Source organism: Leptonotus elevatus, chromosome 1 (genome assembly GCF_054856555.1).
Source record: "Leptonotus elevatus isolate MCC_2025b chromosome 1, RoL_Lele_1.0, whole genome shotgun sequence".
NCBI classification, from domain to species: Eukaryota; Metazoa; Chordata; class Actinopteri; order Syngnathiformes; family Syngnathidae; genus Leptonotus; species Leptonotus elevatus.
Window position 1 is genome coordinate 19,524,319 of NC_141239.1, and position 19,273 is coordinate 19,543,591.

Genomic DNA, 19,273 nt, shown 5'->3' on the forward strand with positions numbered 1-19,273 from the left:
TTTGGAGAGCATGTTTAAGGCCCTCCGAAAGCACCGCATGGCTCATGCCCTAAATACTCACTGTCTGTTTAGGATGACGTAAAAGGATAAAGTACAGCATTATACATGAAGGAGATTTAACTGCACGTGGATTGATGATCATGGAAGGAAGGGGATTAATGTAACATCTCCACTGCGCACAAACCAATGCTGGGAGTGCGCAAACAAATCCAACCACAAAAAGAAGGTCACATTTTGTTCCTGGCCTAAACTTCATATAATTTTTATTTGTATTTTTTTCAAACTGTGTTGTTTATGGGCACTGTCCATGTTAGTTTTTAAGCAAATGCTTAAAAGAGAATGCTTGGAGGTCAGACAGGATTGATTCGAGCTGCTAATGTGTTATTGAATGACCGTCCCTTAGTCTCAGAGCGCTCGCGGAGTTTTGTCAATACAGATTGGCTCCAGGGTAAATATCAAGTGTCACACAAAAACACATCAGAAATACAGGTAGGCCCACATGGAAAAGACAAAAGCCCATACAAATATTTACAAAAAAAGGTTTAACAACGCTGTGCAGGTGTGCTTCATACTGAATTTTGAGGGTTAATCTCAACAATAATAGCGCTTTTCTCTCATTTTAAACTACAACATATGGGCATCAAGAAAGCTTTTTATACCATTATTAACCAAAATATATGACAATATTATACACTGTTTATAGCTTTAACAATTTTCAAAATCCTGAGAAGAAAATTTTGGACAATTACAAAAAGATTTTGTCTAACCAAACTGTGGTGCACACGATTAAAAAAAAGGGGAGAGTTGGCATAATACTTACACATTTACATTGCTGCTGTTCAGAAAGGTTCAATATGGACATTCCCTCTATAACGGGGATTCCCCAACTGCATGCATAATTAATCATGATTAATTGGCTATAAATGGGCTTTGATTGTGAGTGAGGTGAGACGTCAGTGATGTTGGTCCTGAGAGTTTTTTTGATAGGATTTTCTTCACACCAAATTCATCCATTCAGGGGATTTGGAATTTGCTTTGTGCAATTGGGAAAAAGAACCTTTGCCAAACTGTTACCACAAAATTGGAAGCATATATTTTTGCCTTTAATATCTCAGTCAAATTATGACTATTGCAACTCCTAATTATTTTTTTTGCCAATGTCAAGCAGAGGTTTGGAAACAGAGCCCGCAAAAGCATTTTATCTGGCCCTCCATGCAGTTCTAAAAACCAAATAAATAAAACCTGAGAGGGAGAACTTACTGAGGACGTAGAGTGACAGTGTGATGCCAGACAAGCAAAAGCCTTCAAAGAATCGCAGTGTGCTGAACATGGGAACGTTGACTGAAAAGGCCACGGTGAGGCCGAACACCAGCATGAACAGCACAGATATGATCAGCACAGGGTGACGGCCAAACCTACACAATGACACACAATGTCAATATATTTACTGTAATGTAAGAATATTAATGTGACTGTAGAATTCTGGGGATGTCTTACCAGTCAGCGAGGATTCCGAACACCAGGTATCCGAAGATGGATCCCACCAAGAGTGAGAATTTTGCAATGTGGACTTTCCATGCAGAGTTGCACACCAGACTCCACTGAAGAGACAATAAACGCAGCTGTTAGAAATGCATGCCAAGTCAAACATGTCAACATGTTATATTCAGTCTTGTCAATTAATTGTAAAATGAAAGCTTGTGTGTTGCATTTTTGACAGACTTAGATGGAAAATTTGCCATTAGGAGATAAGCGGCACTATCATGATTGACATATGAGACTGTTGAATGATTGCACAAGCAGTGACTGAAATGCTGACCAATCACGATCAAGACTTGAACAGGATGGCGGCACGACGAGTGAAGGAATGTTTGCCATGCGTATCATAATTATGTACTACTTTTGCTTCTATTTTGTTAAACTTTCTTAACTAAAAATATGCAAACACCGGATTATTTTCAAATCTTGGCCGGTTGTTATTTTTTGGCACTAAAAGGTGAACATACCCAGTCAAATCTGGACATCTGGTCACTCTACAACTAGTAGCAGCTAGCATAACAGCTCAAGCACATTTTATTATTTGTTTTAAAATGTCATAAGTGCCATCTTTTTTTACAGTACACGTGCCAGTTAAGAAACATTGTAGAATTCTGAAACAAACAAGTGACACCACATGGTCTCAGTTTAGCTAGCATAGAGGATTAGCTGCTAGCACAAACTAGGCTAGCTACTATACTAGCTACTACCATAACTACTATAATAAGAAATTTTTTACATTAGTGTATAACTATTTTATATCTTTGCTACTATGGACAATTCCAAACATCCGCGCAGTTCCGCAATTCAACGCACCTTACTTCACCGACTTAGCATTAGACCCCCCATTTTGACTTGTGACGTAATTGTGACGCAAGCTCGGAATTGTTCATACTGTGACAGTTAATGTTGAAAAATTAGATAAATAAGCCACCATTTTAATTACGTGCTCCTCATCAACCATCATTTATGTTAAGATAATTTGTCTTAACCTAATAATATTACGGTGGTTAATTTGAATTTTATTTTCACAAGCATGCTAGTAAAGAAAAGTTAATTTAAGTATTGCCTGTACATTGCATAAAGACTTCATGATGGCAAAAGTGAACTGAACTGATCCTTTTTGTTTATATATTTTTTCAATGGGTAGAAAAGTAATTTGGAAACATAGTGTCAGCAATTGATTGTGTTCAATCATTATGGTTCCACTGTAGCTGCTAGTGCTATATTTGAGATAATGTATACATTATATAATTCAGTATCAGTAGAAAGACATATTGCAAAATGGTACCCATTCTCAATTTTGCTAAATAATATAAACATTCTATAAACAATATCATGTTGGGGCACTCGCTTTAACCTGGCTTGACCTCTATCGCAGTGACCCGCTTTGAATGGAACGCTCCAGGATTACGCAGAACCACCTAGTCATCACATGATCCAGGAATGCTACTCATTCATGCTTTTGGTATCGATGTCAGACGAAGAAAAAGCACACAGGGACACAAAACAAGTTCCTCTTGTGCAATCACTTTACAGCTGAGAGACGGAATGAAAACAGAAAGAAAACAAAGTGACTCCGCAAATTGAGACGAATCAGAAGCTGGATGAGCTGCTTTGTAGTGCTTGAAAACACCGCAGAGGCCTACCACAGCTCGATGACCAGTGTTGCGACACAGAGTGTTTAAAGTCACATGGAGGCGAAGCCACAACGCGACACAAGTGTTGAAGTGTGGAGAAAATGTACAGCAGACAGATTGGGGGAGGTTGTGCTTGTCAACATGTCATTAGGGCGACTTTTTGTAGAAGCATTTGTCAATACACATGTATTATTAACTAGGTCTCTCACTGACCAAGCTTGTGAATTATTTGATGGGAACTACATGCTGCGAATCGTGCTTGCCGCCTGCGCTAGCAAAAACAAGTAGTATATACACAGACATGGAGAAAATATTAGCGCATCCTTGTTTCTGCAATTTCTTATTTATTTTAAATGCCAGGTACAACTAAAGGTACATTTGTTTGAATGAATATATTAATAATGACAACAAAAATAGCTCAGAATAGTTTAACTTAAAGTAGCACTAAGGAACATTTCAACCTTAATAAAATATTTTCATAACTCTTCTGATGAAACATCGACTTCAAACTAGTTGAATTGTATATTTGCCATGGCCTGAGGAGGTCTGAATCATTTTTACTAGCACTCAGCAACTTCGAGGAGGATGGTAGGAACACTGCCACACAAAAAAACTACAAATGTGCTGACTGCTTTATGGCATACGTCACTTCACCCTTTCCCCATTCGTTACAAAGGCAGAAGTCAATTTGAATGTTGACGCAAGATTACCGCTTTCCTGGCAGAAGCTGCAAAACAACTGAAACGTTTTGTCTGAGGAGACAAAAAAGAAAAAAGGAAGCTATAAGCAGATAAAAGGACAATCAAGGATCCACATTGGCCTGGCTTTCGCTCACTGGCGTGAGCTCAAAAACGATACAATGGGCTTGTATTGGGAAATATGGTCTTCCTTCAGGCATAACATTACCGCTTTTGAACATATGGCACCGCCATAATCAACGTAAACTGAAAGTTCCTTAGTGTTGCTTTAAGAGCTGATATAAGCCATTTTCCATGTTTTCTGTGAACAAAAATTACTTAAGTTCTTACATCAATAGCTATGGCAATGTACTGCCAAAAAAAAAGTGCTTTAAGGCATTCCATGTTTTATTTTCTCTCTTAGTCATGATACACCTTTAAGTGGTACCATACATTTAAATAAATAAGAAAGAAAACAAGGTAGTCTAATAAATATTTACATGATTGTATGACAGCGTTTCTCTAACGGCAGCGGTGGAACCTGAATTTCTATAGAAGACAAAATTACCATAGTAGATCTTGGTATCCTTGAATTTTGAGCAAAGTAAAATTCATTTAATCCTTGAAAGCTCGACTTTTAATATAACTTGAAAGGGACAACGAGAAAATGAATTAGTAAGAAAGTACTAGTAGAAAGTTGCTACTGAGCTCTATTAATGTAAATCCTTTTTCACAAAAGGAGTAATAGAAATAATAGTATGAGTATTTTTCTGCTACCTGTGTGTCTGTTTTCGCATGATTTGTGCATGAATATCCGTTATTGGATTTAATATCAATCCCAAAGTCGATGCTAATTTCCCGTTCGCGTGTTTAATGGGATTTTACGTTGACTTTAACATCAATGCTAGCAATCTTTTAAAAGCAAAGTCTTATTTACATATACAATGAATGTAATTATTTTTGTTCTGTGTTTAGCTTTAAAACTTTAGAACTTTGAACTCTAAAGTTCAACTGGGGTGTCATTCAACAGCTTAAATCACGCTCAGGGACGTTAGAATTTTAAACACATACACGTCACATGCTTGCTACACAATCAAGGTAATCATAAGCAAGGTTGATCATTTTTCTTCTATTATACCATTTCAAAGATCAAGAGTAGCCAAAATTGTTTCAATTAATTGCCCAATCCTACTACAAGGATGTCAAACGTTTTTTCCTCTATGCACCAAGATATTGTTGCACTCAGGGGAATGATTTTAATGGTGAAAAGACAAAAGTGTATAATCGTTAGGGTTCAAGTTATAACAACAAAAACGTCTGATGCATAGCAAGGTTTTAAGGTCATGGTTCAGTTTATTTACATTTGGCAAAAAAAGTGATTACTTACTGTATCTTTTGTGTAAACAGGGACAGATTCAATGCTTTAAAAATGCCAAATGAAATATCAACAGCTTAAATGTTTTCTGTTTAGAAACCACAACATCGACTGTCATCTTAAGGCTGTTTAAATGCTGCTGGAAATTGTGTGTTTTATTTTATTTTATCTGACTGACTGGGTATGTTAAAGTGCAAGGCAGTTAAAATACTTATCGTTCTTTCGATATAACATTTGTTTTATTAATAAATGGACAAAAGCTAAGAGAAAATGGACAATATGTAAAGGAAAAAACACTGTAGTGGGATATAGGCCTACATCATGATCAAGATATTAAATTACATCAGCCGGGCGAAGCACAGCATTACACCTCATCATCCATTGGACTTAAGAGAGTGTCTTACTGCTTTAATGGATCAATATTGGTTGGTTCGCTTTTGGTAATTATTTTATGCCAACAATATAATGTTGCTTAAAACAGTGCTCGGACAGCCAATAAAGGAAGAAATAGGAAATTTCTGAAAGTCAATCAAACGTCCATACAGTCGCACGTAGAGATTCTTCCTTTAAAGATCATACTATATGAATATGGATAGACTCTCAGCAAAAATTCCAAACAATCCGGTTTAGTCCAAGTCCCATCATGCGCGACTTGTCCGCTATGCAGCCCATTATCCCTGTGTTCTGTTGCTTTGCTATTGTGTTGCTCATTAGAGAATAATGAATAGAAGGCAGTGTGCAGAGTTGGGCGAGACGCGTATATATAAACCTATTAGCCGACAGAAATGTGAAGCGCGAAGAGGCGGCAGAGCGGGGAGGGGAGAAAGAAAATCCGTCAAAATCCTCGAAGCGTCTGCTGACTTCTCTTAAATGACTGCGACTGCAGTGGAACAATGGTTATGTCATACACATACCGTGGAATTCATGATGCTCAATTGAGCCCTTTACTGTGTGAATAAATGTTTTTGAATGGGGCTAACAGAGTGTTGTTGTGATGAGGTGTGATCTGGCGAATAAACTACTGCGGATTCCCTAAAGTCAAATGCCCCCGTATGCTGGAATTCAACTAACACCTTAATTCAGTGAGCATCGGAGCATGCAATTTGATTTTTGCTTGGCAACAAAGTAGGTAGTGAGAGAAGAACGAGAGTCGGACTAGCCTCCCTAAGCATGCAGTTACTTGTTTGATTGTTGTTTTTTTGTTAACTTACTTGTACATGCATAGGGATAGACCGATTATCGGCTGGGCTTTTTTTTTTCTTTCTTTTTTTTTTTACAAATCGGAAGGCCGATAAAGCTGGTATCTCACAGAGCGGTGAATGCTTGCGAATTTAGGGTTTTCATCAAGATTTGTAAGATGTTCACAGACAGTTTTTACTTGTCGTAAAGACATTTCAAAAAAATGTTTACTCTCTGTGAAGACCTTTTGAAACCTTTTACGAAAACCCCAAATTAGCTACGTTCACAATTTCGCAGGCATTTGTTGCTCAGTGAGACAGGGGAACTTTTCATTTATGGAATTATTTAAATTTCCATTTAATAAAAGATGATGCTGACGCTGGGAACTTCATACACTTTTTATTTCTAAAAAAATATATATTATTTTTTGTTTGTTATTTTTGGTTAATTTTTAAACAAAGTTGTCTATTATTTTTAGGTTTGAATGCTAAAATGTTCTATTTTACTGCAAATGAATATCACTTTGAAATATCGGTTATCGGCCTCCTTTACTAATAATAATCGGTATCAGTATCAGCCCTGGAAAAACCATATCGGTCTATCACAAATTCTGACTGAAAAAAATAACGAGCTGCTTAAAACACATCTGTCACTCTGGATACTAGACTCATTGAGCTATTTTCAACAGTAAGATGATAATATTTTGTCTATAATAAATTTGATAACCTCATTATTTTCATGTACGACTAATACCTTAAAAACAAATTTTTCCACTTGCTGTCGACTGAAGATGACATCACACACACCTGTGCTGAGGAAGTAGGTAACTAACGACCGATCATGGCTCCGTGTGCTGACCAAACCCAGAAAACAGGGGAGTTCGTTTTTAAAGGTATTAATTCTTCATAACAATTACGAAGTAATCACATTAATTATTGGCAAAATATGATCTTCTTACTGCTGCAAATGGCTCAATGAATCAAGAATCCTTTTAAATCATTGTTTCAGTTAAGACTTTTTGTTCCCATATCATATCAATAGTGGTTCACTTTTGACACTTGCTGCAGTATGACTATTTACATCTTAATATTAACAGCATTTTAATTATCTTTTTATTTACTACTACTAAAATATTACTGTTAAATGTTTGTGGACCCCCAACGAAACAAAACAAATGTTTTATGACTTTTTTATACAAATAATTATCACTGTATTGCCTATAGAGAAAATAATATAAAATACAATATAGACAAAATTTGTTTTAGAAAGTATCATTATTACTGTATGCACTGTAGTTTTCTTGGGTTGAAATTCGCTTTTAAAGGGTGTGGCCTAATAATTGACATCTGGATGTGGTGTTGGGTTGGCCAGTTCGTCTGCGTGTGAGCATTTGAGAGCGAGTTGTGGCCTACAGCAGGTCTTTGCGAATGCTCTCATTTGGAAAGTTCATCAGCCACGGTGGCTCGACGGCCCACATTTGGATTTATTTAGGTTTCACTTCACTCCAGCAGCTCACTTGTATCTAAAACATTGGCTCGTAACACGAAGCAGAAAAACGGCCATGATGAATAAATGATCAAAGTCATAATAAAAGAGCACATCAATGATCAGTCAGTGCTTTGCAATTGGAGCGGCTCGTTTCTGAACCTGCGGAACTTTTAAGTCGTGGGTGGGGTGGTTCAAAGGGTGTGGAGTGGGGAGAGCAAGAAACACTAGAACAAGTCACAAAGGCTGAAAGAACAATAATAATACAATGTAATATAATGCAGCACATGTGAGCAGAAGATTTTAACAAGAAGAGGAATGCGTAGATAAAACGAATAAATCGCAAGAAGAAAACAGTTTTGAGGAGAAGAGAAGGTAGAAAGAAGCACACTGAGAAAGATAATATAAAGAGCGCAAGAGAGAGAAGGAGAGAGGCTGCTGCATAGTTACTGCCTAGCAACAGTGATAATCAGAACCTTCCAAGTTTTACCTCACCCATGGGTGGAAAATACTGTGAAGTGGTGGGCGTACAGAGTGGGGGTTAAAGACAACATCAAGGCAAAAAGGAACGCAAACACGTGTATGAGAATTTGTGCTTCATTTTGCTTGCATAGCACGGCTGCAGTGATAAAAAAAAAAACTTTGTTGGTCATTGGTCACTTCATTACCTGCACAATCTATCCAATTATTTTCTTTAACATTTCTTAGCAAACAGGCTCACGGTTGAGCTGGAGCCTAACCAGTGATGGGAAAGGCAATGGACACCCTGGACTGGTCGCCAGTCAATCACAGGACACAAACAAACATCTTCAGTGAAACTAACATGCACGCAAGGCTGAACTATTTTGAAAAATAATGTAAATGCTAACCCCCCCCTCACGCATTCACATATAATTATAATTAATATTAGGGATGCACGATAATGCTATTTTCAACCGATACGGAAAAAACAATCATTTAGAAAGTGCCGATGTCGATAACCGATAAGTCAGCCGATAATTTTTTGCAAAATTAACTTGAATACAAATACACTTTTGAGTCCTACTATAACGCTAACATGGACAAATGCATGTGGACATTGTGTAAAGCGCCATGAAGCTAAATTTTATTGATATGTCTGCTTCAAAGAAAACTAGTAACTCATTTTGAGTTTGCCAAAACAAAACAGCCATGTTTAAAAAATACAAACATTTCTTTATTATCTGGTTTATCTGTAGGATGTCAAAGTGGTTGATAATTGCCGATAATTATCGGCGGATTTCTTCATTAATGGTTTATCTGTTTGACGTCAAATTAGTCGATAATTGCCGATAATTATCGGCCACCGATATTATCGTGCATCCCTAATTAATATTGTGATTTAATAAATTGATTTGACGCGATTTGACATTCTTCAAGGTCCTCTTCTAATATATTTTTCAAGGAATAAATTCATCTGTACTACAAACAACATGTATGTAATTTATTAAGTAGTAAATGTTTTGGTTTTATAAGTTAGACAAAAATAAAGGCAAATGAAACATTAATTAATATAAAAGACAGCTTATTTCTTCTATTATTTCAATTTGAGTTGTTAACTTACTATGACAGTTTGACTTGCAGTCGTTCACTACGACGTCACAAAATTCTAGCCAACTAATGTGGCATAAACAAAAGCTAGAAATTAACCCATCCATCCATTTTTGATTGCGCTTGTCCTCATTAGATGGAGTATATCCCAGGTAACTTTCAAGCAAAAGACGGCACATAACAAACGACCATTCACTCATACAACTATAGACAATTAAGAGTCATCTTAACTGTGAGGCAGTCATGCTAACCACTACACCACCATCCTGCATAATCAATACGCAAAAAGACAAAAACTATTTTTCACACTATTTTATAGTTCAGTTAAGTTTACCGCGGTACAGTTTGTCATGGCAAACCCCGATCTGACTTCACAGCAGCGTGACAGTGTACAAACAATGAATTCAACAAAAGAAGAGGAGCATGGCATGTTCTTTCTTCTTGCCATGCGGATGATGTTTATTACAACGAGAAGACAAGCTTTGTTTCAGACACCTTATGTCTTCTCCTCATTCCATTCCTGCTGTCACAAGCAAGTGACGGTTCTCTATCAACCAATCAGCAAACTGCAGTGTGTCGAGCCTGGCAGTGGCAATAACACTAGGTTGGTAGTTCAAAGTAGAGAAGCAAATAGGGACACAGAATAGTTGTTTTGTTAGCCTTCTCCTCTTTTGACAAGATACTAGGGCTGTGGGGAAAAATGTAGTCTCAGTACTTAGTGCTTTTTTATTTTTATTAAAGACAACGCAGCACATTGAGCTTCCCTAAAACACAGGAAAGGAAATTCTGAACATCCAAAAAAAGCACTTGGGCTGTACTTGTTATTCCAAAATATAACTTCCCACTCGGTTTTAGGTGTTCATCGCTTCACCAGTAGAGGGTACTCCTGCACTAAACTTCCCCAGAAGAAGACAGGAACAGGAAGTTATTGACCTCATGTAGCTAACAGCTAGCTCTAGTCTACCCTCATGGGATAATGTTGAAGCATCGTCTGTAAGTGACTTTTAAGACGCTATTTCATGTGGATATAATGATGTATGTGGGAACTAAATGGTAGTTAGTGTTTGTTTACCTTAAGTGTTCGTAGCTAGCGCGCTGATGCTAATCACAATTACTAACCATTTAGCATAGACTAATGTTGTTGGTGTTTGCATATGTGTAGAAGATAATACATTAGGAGTACTTATATCTACTCAATTTAACTTAAATCCAATCTTAGTGGATTAACAACAACATTTTTTTTTTTTTTAACAAACAAAAAATGGGGGAGGGGCGATTAAATGATTAATCATTGGAATAATTGATAGGATAATCAATTTTAGAAAGATTCTATAGTGATAGCACTACAATATAAAGGTACATGCAAAAAAAGGAGCTCTAGTCTAGTCCTTCCCAAACTGTTTTTTTTTTTAACCTTAAAGTAATAGTTCGGGATTTTTGACATGGATCTGTATGGCATCGTCACCTACAGTGGTGTGCATCAACACTGACTTACCGCTAACAGCGTCCTGTCACCCGAGATTTGGTTCGGTTTTGCAGTGTGCCGCGCAGTGATACGAACAGAAAAATAGTGCCCAGTGGTAATGGAGTCGGACTTTTTTCTAATTTGCGGTTTTGTGATGCAAATGTATCACTCTTTTGAACACACTTTGTTTTTTGAAGAAAACGCTTTATTTCCGTGACCCCAGCCACCTAGCCGGACTACTTTCGTCTCGACCAAAACCGGACCAGATCTCGGGTCACAGGACGCTGTCAGCGGTAAGTCAGTGCTGATTGTAAACCACTGTAGATGACGGTGCCATACAGATTCAGGTCAAAAATCCCAAACTATCCCTTTTACCCTGCCAACTTTAAGTCAGCCCACCAGGAAAGAAACAAAATGTGTTATTGCAAATACATACTGGGGAAGGTGAGGCGATACGTTTAGGTGTGTCGTTTGCTGTGTTGGTCCGCTCAAGTACACTACACAATATAAGGACAGTAAAAGTATTAGGAGTGTTAGAAAAAAATCGATTCAGCAATATATCGCGATATTACAGCGCGCAATTCTCGAATCGATTCGATATGCGGCCGAATCGATTTTTAAACATACATTTTTTATGGGAATATTCAACAAAACATCTTCCTTACTTAGGGTTAGGATTCACACATTAAGCATGGAAGAATGTTATATTAATGGAACATTAAGCCTTAACATTTTATTTCAGTGCTGTTCAAACATGAAACAGACTGCAACCTGTTGGTTAAATGCAGTGGCTCGGTTATAAGCCAGAATTTTCAGATAAATAAATACATTCTCATAAAAATCTTACATTGTACATGTATAAGTTTACTGATTTGTATTTTCTAAATTTGAGTTTAAAAAAATAAAAATCGCAATAATCAATTTATAGATTAGTATCGGGATTAATCGGTATCGAATCGAATCGTGACCTATGAATCGTGATACGAATCGAAAGGTACTAGGCAATTCACACCCCTAAAAAGTATGCATGTCTATTTTTGGGTTGGGTTTCTCATATTTTAAATTGGCTCATCTACATAGCTAGCAAACAATAAGCATGTAGAGTTCTCATTACAAGTCGTGTATCCTGAAATTAAACAAACAAGCGTTGCAATGATGTGGCAATGACAAATCTGTGATATTGATGTATCCCACCCCAAGCGCCAAACTGTAGCGATGCGTGATGTAATGTAACCCCGCCTCCCCAAATGTTCACTGCACTTATCAGAAACAAAGCTAGCGCGCAGGGTGTTCATCTATCTGTGGCTAACACCGGCATCTTTCGTCCCCGTTGACACTGCCGGGTGACGCTCGTGTGTGCGCCCTGAGTGGCTGCACTGGTGGGTGGTTGGGTGAGTGGGCGGGGGTCACCTCCTTTTGACAGCTGAGTGTGTTTCAAAGTGTCCCACACTGATCAGCAGGAGGGTTGGGGGGGTGGGGGGAGCAGCTGGCTAAACAGAATGTAATGGAAACAGACTAGTGCAGTGAGGGCCTCCTCACGTCATGGGTGTTCATCCTACAGTATCATCTTTCACATCTGAGGCCCTGGCTGCTTTTTTTGTAACGGTCTCCCTTATCACATCCACCCACACCGTAGTCGGACCTGCAATGCTCTTGGGTCTCGCTCTAATGTTTCAGAAACCAACTGTGAGCCGAGAAAGGTCAGTTACACGCGAGAGTAATGATACATTCTCATTTCAGAGGCTCATTCCAATTAAGATGGACCCTGAGGATGGCTTGGACTCAATTAGAGCGGGTCTCCACATGAACCACTTTGGATCCTTCGCCACCTCTTGTAAATGCTACTTTCAGTGCCAGTGAGGAGGGAACTTAAGCATAGCAAGCGGCGTTCATGTAACATGGCAAGTACGTCAAGTGGTAAAGCCACCAAAGGAATAAAGCTATGCATTTCAAATAACATTTGACAATTCAACACAACGTGGTCAAGGACATTGTTGGGATAAACCTTAATTACATTTAGGTGGTGTCCTACATAAGATGGCGGAGGAGGTTTGTTTCTACATCCGTGACATCACATAATAGTAAAGTCATAACATTTAAATATTTGTATGAAAAACACATATGGGCCAATAACATAAAACAATCAAATTAAAAACAGTGAGCATGGCGAACAAATTACTTTATTCCGTGCCATTTGTAAACTTCTATTGTCATAAACACACCATTTTTAAATGTCACACAGTTCAAATAAGGAGAGTCTGTTTTCCATATTCAAATAGTATAGCAAGATACTGCAAAAACCACAGCACATTAAAAGGCATCAGTCAGAACGAACAACGCAAACAATTTGGAGGAGACCGATGATCTCCTTTGCATCCTTCTCAGTAAGGAGCCTCATCTATTTTATTGAACAACAGTCTGTGGACAGCGAGAGAACCGACCTCTGCAGCAACAAGGAGAGTGGACTGGAACAGCAACAGGGTAAGCTAACGTTGCGTATTCTAAAAGGAAAGTCAACCCAATTATTTTTTGTGACAATATGTTCTATGCAGCCCCGCTAGTCTAAATATGGTATTTTTCTTAATATTGTGTTAGTTGAATAAGTTATGAAGCAAAATCCAGCCTTTATCATCCATCTCAGGAGGCGGCCATTTTGTCACTTGCTGTCGGCTAAAGATGACATCAATGTTGCTCACTCGTGTATCAAGTAACAACCAATCACAGCTCAGCTTCAGAAAACAGGTGAGCTGTGATTGAGCAACATTGATGTCAACTTCAGTCGACAGCAAGTGGCAAAATGGCCGCCCCCTGAAATGGATAAAAATGGCTGGATTTTGCTTCAAAACTCATATTCCACAAATGTAATATTAATCAGAATGTCATGTTTAGACTATAGTGAGGTCACATATATTATTGTCAAGAAATATTTAAGGTTGACTTCCTCTTTAATGCTTCAAAGAACGAATCACTCACAAAATTATTTACTTAAAGATCGTCACCAAATTTTACCAAACAACTTGATCTAAATAAAGGAACTGAATTTTCTTCTAGACCGGAATATAGAACAAAACAAAAGGAAATATGCATTATGTCAGTCTGTGGAACAATCTTGACTGTGTAATTAAACTGTCTCAGTCCATTTGTATTTAGAAGAAGTGTGTAAAAGCGCAATTAACTGAAGAAAAATATGATATTGCTACATAGCAAGAATTTATGATTTTGAATTATTTTATTGTTTTGTAAAACTGTTATTTGTGCCTTGACTTTAGCTGTCATCCATTTTGTGTTAACAAGGGGCCGATCTAAGTTTGACTTTCCACCCCTTTCATTTTTTTCCTTTTAAATTAATAAATAAATAAACTGAATTCTGTTTGAATGATGTCATTTCAGCACTTAACTGCCTGAATGTTTCAAGCCAATTTTCTCCCAGCTGAAGAGTTAGCACAGTGTGGCCTGTAGTTGTTCACACATGATCATAAGGGTCCAGTCACATGGGGCGCGAGTGCGTATGCGTGTGCGAGGCCAGTGTTGACACTTGCCTTACTTACACAGTGTCACGGATAGCTGAACCCAATTGTGACCACACAGTTCAAACACAGGCACAAATGCAGAGTCATCAGTTCCTGCTGCTGTGCCACATCCTATTTGATCTACTTGGAGACATGAACATGTGGCCACGCACGCAAGGTGGGGCGCAAGTGGGAGAGAGAGGCTCCTCGCTTTAGAGGGGCCGCACTCTACGCAGAAGAAGAAGCAGCCAAAGCGTCATTCTCATGGGTTTTATTGTGAAATAAATATGCAGACGAAAGACTTATCTGGGGAAGATGCATTCACTGGTCCTGTTCCTGCTGACTTTCTGTCAAGTAGCCCAGTTGGCAAAACTGCCATGTGTCTTTTAGTGTGTGCGTTTGTGTGTAGTTTGTTAGGCCAGGGCCCAAATCATAGCTCCACAGATATCCCCCCCCCCCCCCCCCCCCGGGTTCTTTGCTTAATTTTCATATTCCTGCTAACCATCTGTCCGCTGTTACCTAGACAACTGTCGTAGGCTTGCATGTTACATTTATTTCCTCCGATGGGTAACAATTATTGCTGCACAAATTTTGCCTAGCAACAAGAAGTCATACAGTAAAATTGCATGACATGACCAGGAACAAGAATTTGACACAAACTAGTCTCATAATTCTTGTGCTTTCTCGGGCAGTTTTCTTAGGGTACCTGTTCCTGCTCACTTCCAGTCAAATGTCATTCAAACAGGCCAGTGATGTTGGCTGGCATACACAAGTACACTGTACCATTTACCAATATACCTCGTATAAATAAATGCTAAATGTCTCTTTTATCAAAAGGCACACGTGATCGTGCTCTAGAAATTCTGGCTAGCAAGGAAAGTGCAATATGACCAGAGTGGTGTCGTAAAATGCATAGAAAGCATACGTACAGTACAAGGTCGGTGCTACCACTGATTTAATCTCTCCCCATAATGACCTTGTTACAAGGTTGACATGCATGGTTGAGGCTCTTAGTGACCATTCAAGCATGCAGTGGCACCAACATGACATTCTCATTGTGTATGCAAAGGCAACACAAATACAGAATGGGCAAGGGTGACACCAGCATGAGAGGATGAGCTGGCGTTTAATATTGCAAGAATCAAACACGGCGTGGATCCACACGATTACTCGCAAGATATTTCAGAACTTGGTCAACTAAATGAAATTTGGCCATTTTGTCTCCTTTTTGATCGTCAGACGTCTCAAAATATCAACCCAAGATCATCCACTGTAGGGTGTTTTTTTTTCTTCTTCTTAGACTCTCGAGGTAACAAACAGTATCTAATTATATCGATATATATTCAAAATCTCCGATATTAGCCATCACAATCAAGCAGTCAATTCCAGACTCCGAGTTTGCAAATGAGATGTAGTTACCAGTTAAGCTAACAATTTACCTAGCCTCTTCCATTTCTTCTTCTATTATCTTCTTTGCGATTTTTGGCACCACGCTGCCTCTCACAGGTCAATCTTGGTACCACGAAAGGAGGGGGAAGGAGACTCGGGACGAAAAGTGTATTTTCAATTGGAATAACAACAAATAATTGTGATGCAAAGGTTGATGTACTTCACACGACAAATAAAATTTGGACTGACAAAAAAAGAAAAATGAAAAGAAAATTGGCCCTGGCATTTTGACTTATGACTGATAAATGATCAGCTCATCAGCAAGGTTTGCATAAGCTTGGTAACGATCCTGTTGATTGGAATCAGCAGGGAAACCTCCAAAACCTGCAGGACGTCGGCCCTCGAGGACCGAGTTTGCCCACCACTGACTTAGGCCCACCAGCTCAGCCCGACTTTTGCCAAACATGTATTTCTGCCACTGAAGTTTATTGATGACGTTTCAGTTTGCTATCTATATTCTAAATGGCTTCATGGACTGGTAAAATGTGGGTCAGTCTCTTGTGGTAAAATGTAGGAAAATAATCATTCAAAAGCACAGCATCAGCCCCAAAAGAGGCCGGCCCACCAGACTTTAAGGACACCATGTATGAGGGGCAGAACAGATTTATGGTGGTCCTTCACATTTTAAAAATTGGTTATATGAAAAAACAGTATGTTTTGTTTAAGCCATAAAACAACTCCTACGTTATAAATCAATCAATCATTCTGACCAGAATATTTAATCAACTCCTGCCTACTTTCGTCCTGGATCGCTGCGGTTTGTTTGCTATATTTAAATCGGACATTATTGGGAGATAAGCAGATGGGCTGTTGGCACAGTAGTGAACACAAACCCAGGCTGCCCCAACCACCATTAGTGCCGAGACGCTTCAAAGCTTGGCTTAACATCAGACTGCGTGTGTGCTGATAAGCACGCAAAACTCAACCGGCATTCATTTGCAGAATCTGGATACGTTCCTCTTGTTTGCCGGCAGCTGCGAGCTAATCAAATTGCACTTTCATCTCCATTGATTCTTCTTGTCGGGCGCGTGTTGAAGATTTGATTACGTTATCCAATCATGGTCATTTTACACACAAATAGGCCAGGTTTTTAATTGTTGTGCAGATACGAGAAAATTACAGCGATGCTAGTTTATTCCATCAACAACATGACGCCACATGAAAAAAGCAACCCCCCCAGAATGAGCCGTGCAGGAATATGTTGTTTGGTCACGGGGGCAGCCGGTGGGCAGGGGTGGGAGGGTGATGTTTGGTCAGGAGTTGCATTATTCTAGAGCGTGCGTACTAAAGACCTTTGCCCCAAATCGAACGGCTCCTGTCTATTACCGGCAAATTCCACTGGTTCTGTCAGTTAAGGTGACACCAAGGGTTTGACTAACAAATGTCAGAGGACAGAATAGACATGGTGAGGGTAAAAACAGAAGCAATGACACGCTAGGGGGGGCACTCAGTGAACAAAACAAAAAATGAAGCAGGTGGTCTGGCACAGAACCCACCACGGGGATCCCCCTGCCCCTCCCTCTTGTGTAGAATGAATGAATGAATGAATATGTACATAAGACAACAGCTTACCTTAGTGACAACATTCTGCACAAGGCCGGTGTGCAGCTCAAAGGTCCACGCGTTGCACATGCACTCCGTGTCGTTGTGAACGCCAAGAGTCCGCCCGCTCTCGTTCTGGGGGCCACCCGACGCCCAGGAGCCGGCCCACGTCACGTTGCCGCCGCTCGTAGCCGTGGCGGCGGTGGACCTGGAAACGGTGGCGTTCGACAAGGGCCGGATGCATGTGTTGTTCGGCTGGGCGAGGAGGAAATTGTCCGAGTATTGACTGAATCCGATGAAGAGCGCCGGGATCCATGTGAGCAGGATCAGCTGTTTCTGGTACTTCCCGAAGCCACCGAGAAAAGGCAGGACCGAGCCGTCGATGCGCGTCAGAGGACCTGGCGTCGACGACGTGCTCTCGGGGGACACGAAGCCGTTCTCCGGTTGATGGTCGTCGGTGTCGGCCATCGCGCTTCCGCCGGTAGATGCCTCCTCGGTTGTGTTCGGGAAGGAGGGGTTGCAGTGCGCGCCCCCTCCACCACCACCACCACTACGAACACCACCCCCTCTTTCTCCGCCCCCTCCTCCTCCGCCCCCTCCTCTCCTCCCACCCTGTCGACTCCACAATGCGTCAATGCGCTCAGCTCCGGCGGGGGAGCCACACCAAGTAGACTGGAAGGAAGACTCTTCCGTTATCAGGAAACACTTTTTCCTCTGCCGCGACTGTAACGTCGACATACACGTTGCGGTCCACGAACTACACAACGACCTTCCTTCCCGTCGTGCGGTCCATTGTGTCGGTGCCGGTGGTAGGAGGCAGTTGAGCTCCCGGAAGTGAGAGGCTAGTTACACACCTGAGCATAAAGCCGCGCGTGGAGGCGGACTTACCTAACATGGCCGCAAACTAGGGACGTCCTCTTTCAATCAACGAAATCCGCTTGGCATACTTTATGCTTATTCATGACCATCAAATAGAATCCAAATAATGACAATTAAATGTTTAAGACCAAACGACAAACGCACTGATTTAGTATTAGGTATAGGCTAACTGACGCCCATTATAAATGCATTCAAAATACCTGTATATTTTTTAAACTACTGTATTTATTTACCTATTTTAACCCCCCCCCCCCCCCCCCAATTAGGAACAAAAAGTGAACAGGTGAATCTGTCGGTGCCGAACCACTCGTTTGCAGGGATCCACTTAGAGTTGTTCCTTAATTTAGGATTTAGTTATTCCATGACCATGCTTGTAATTCAAAACACTTGTCTCAAAATCACCTTTCCTCATTGAAATGAATGGAAATGCCATTAATCTGTTCCAGCCCCAAATGAAACGGCAACCGTTTTTTTCGCGACATTTTTAATAGAAAAGTAATAGCACACTAAATACAGTATTGTACGTAATAAAAAAAGAGAAATAGAATGATTTTTTTTTTTATCATTCATGATATTGATTCAATTGTTTGTTCTGGTGCATTTCCCACATCATGTTAATACTTGGGCGGGCCACCCAAGTAAATTGGCCACAACCCAAGAAGTTTTCTAGAAAATTTATTAAAAATATATTTAAAAAGAAAAAAACGTGTCGCGACAGGATATACCACATGTAACGTTAGTTTGCCGTCACTCACTTGTGGATCGTGAGGCTCGAAGAGACGTAGTAACAGGACTGAGACCCCCCTCCCATCACCCCCGCCGGAGTCCACCCACCCATGTAGATTTCAAATCTGTGGGAAACAGATGGGCAGCAAAATACATACTGTAGACAGTCATAACTGCAACATACGATGTTGTAATTGTAATTTTTTGGGCAGAAGATCAAGAATATATTCCTGGGAGTATTA

At 39.8% G+C, this 19,273-nt stretch overlaps 1 protein-coding gene across 1 annotated transcript in view; it reads right to left on the minus strand.

Moving 5' to 3' along the window:
• The window catches only part of LOC147181174 (solute carrier family 22 member 23-like), a 50,484-nt gene extending 32,167 nt beyond the window's left edge, over positions 1 to 18,317 (minus strand). The window contains exons 1-3 of the mRNA XM_086081460.1: positions 17,457 to 18,317; positions 1,498 to 1,601; positions 1,261 to 1,415 (exon numbers count right to left, since the gene is read on the minus strand). Of these exons, the coding sequence (XP_085937586.1) occupies positions 1,261 to 1,415; positions 1,498 to 1,601; positions 17,457 to 18,164 (967 nt within the window). The 5' untranslated portion in view covers positions 18,165 to 18,317. The remainder of the gene's footprint in view (positions 1 to 1,260; positions 1,416 to 1,497; positions 1,602 to 17,456) is intronic.
• Positions 18,318 to 19,273: the final 956 nt, after the last annotated feature.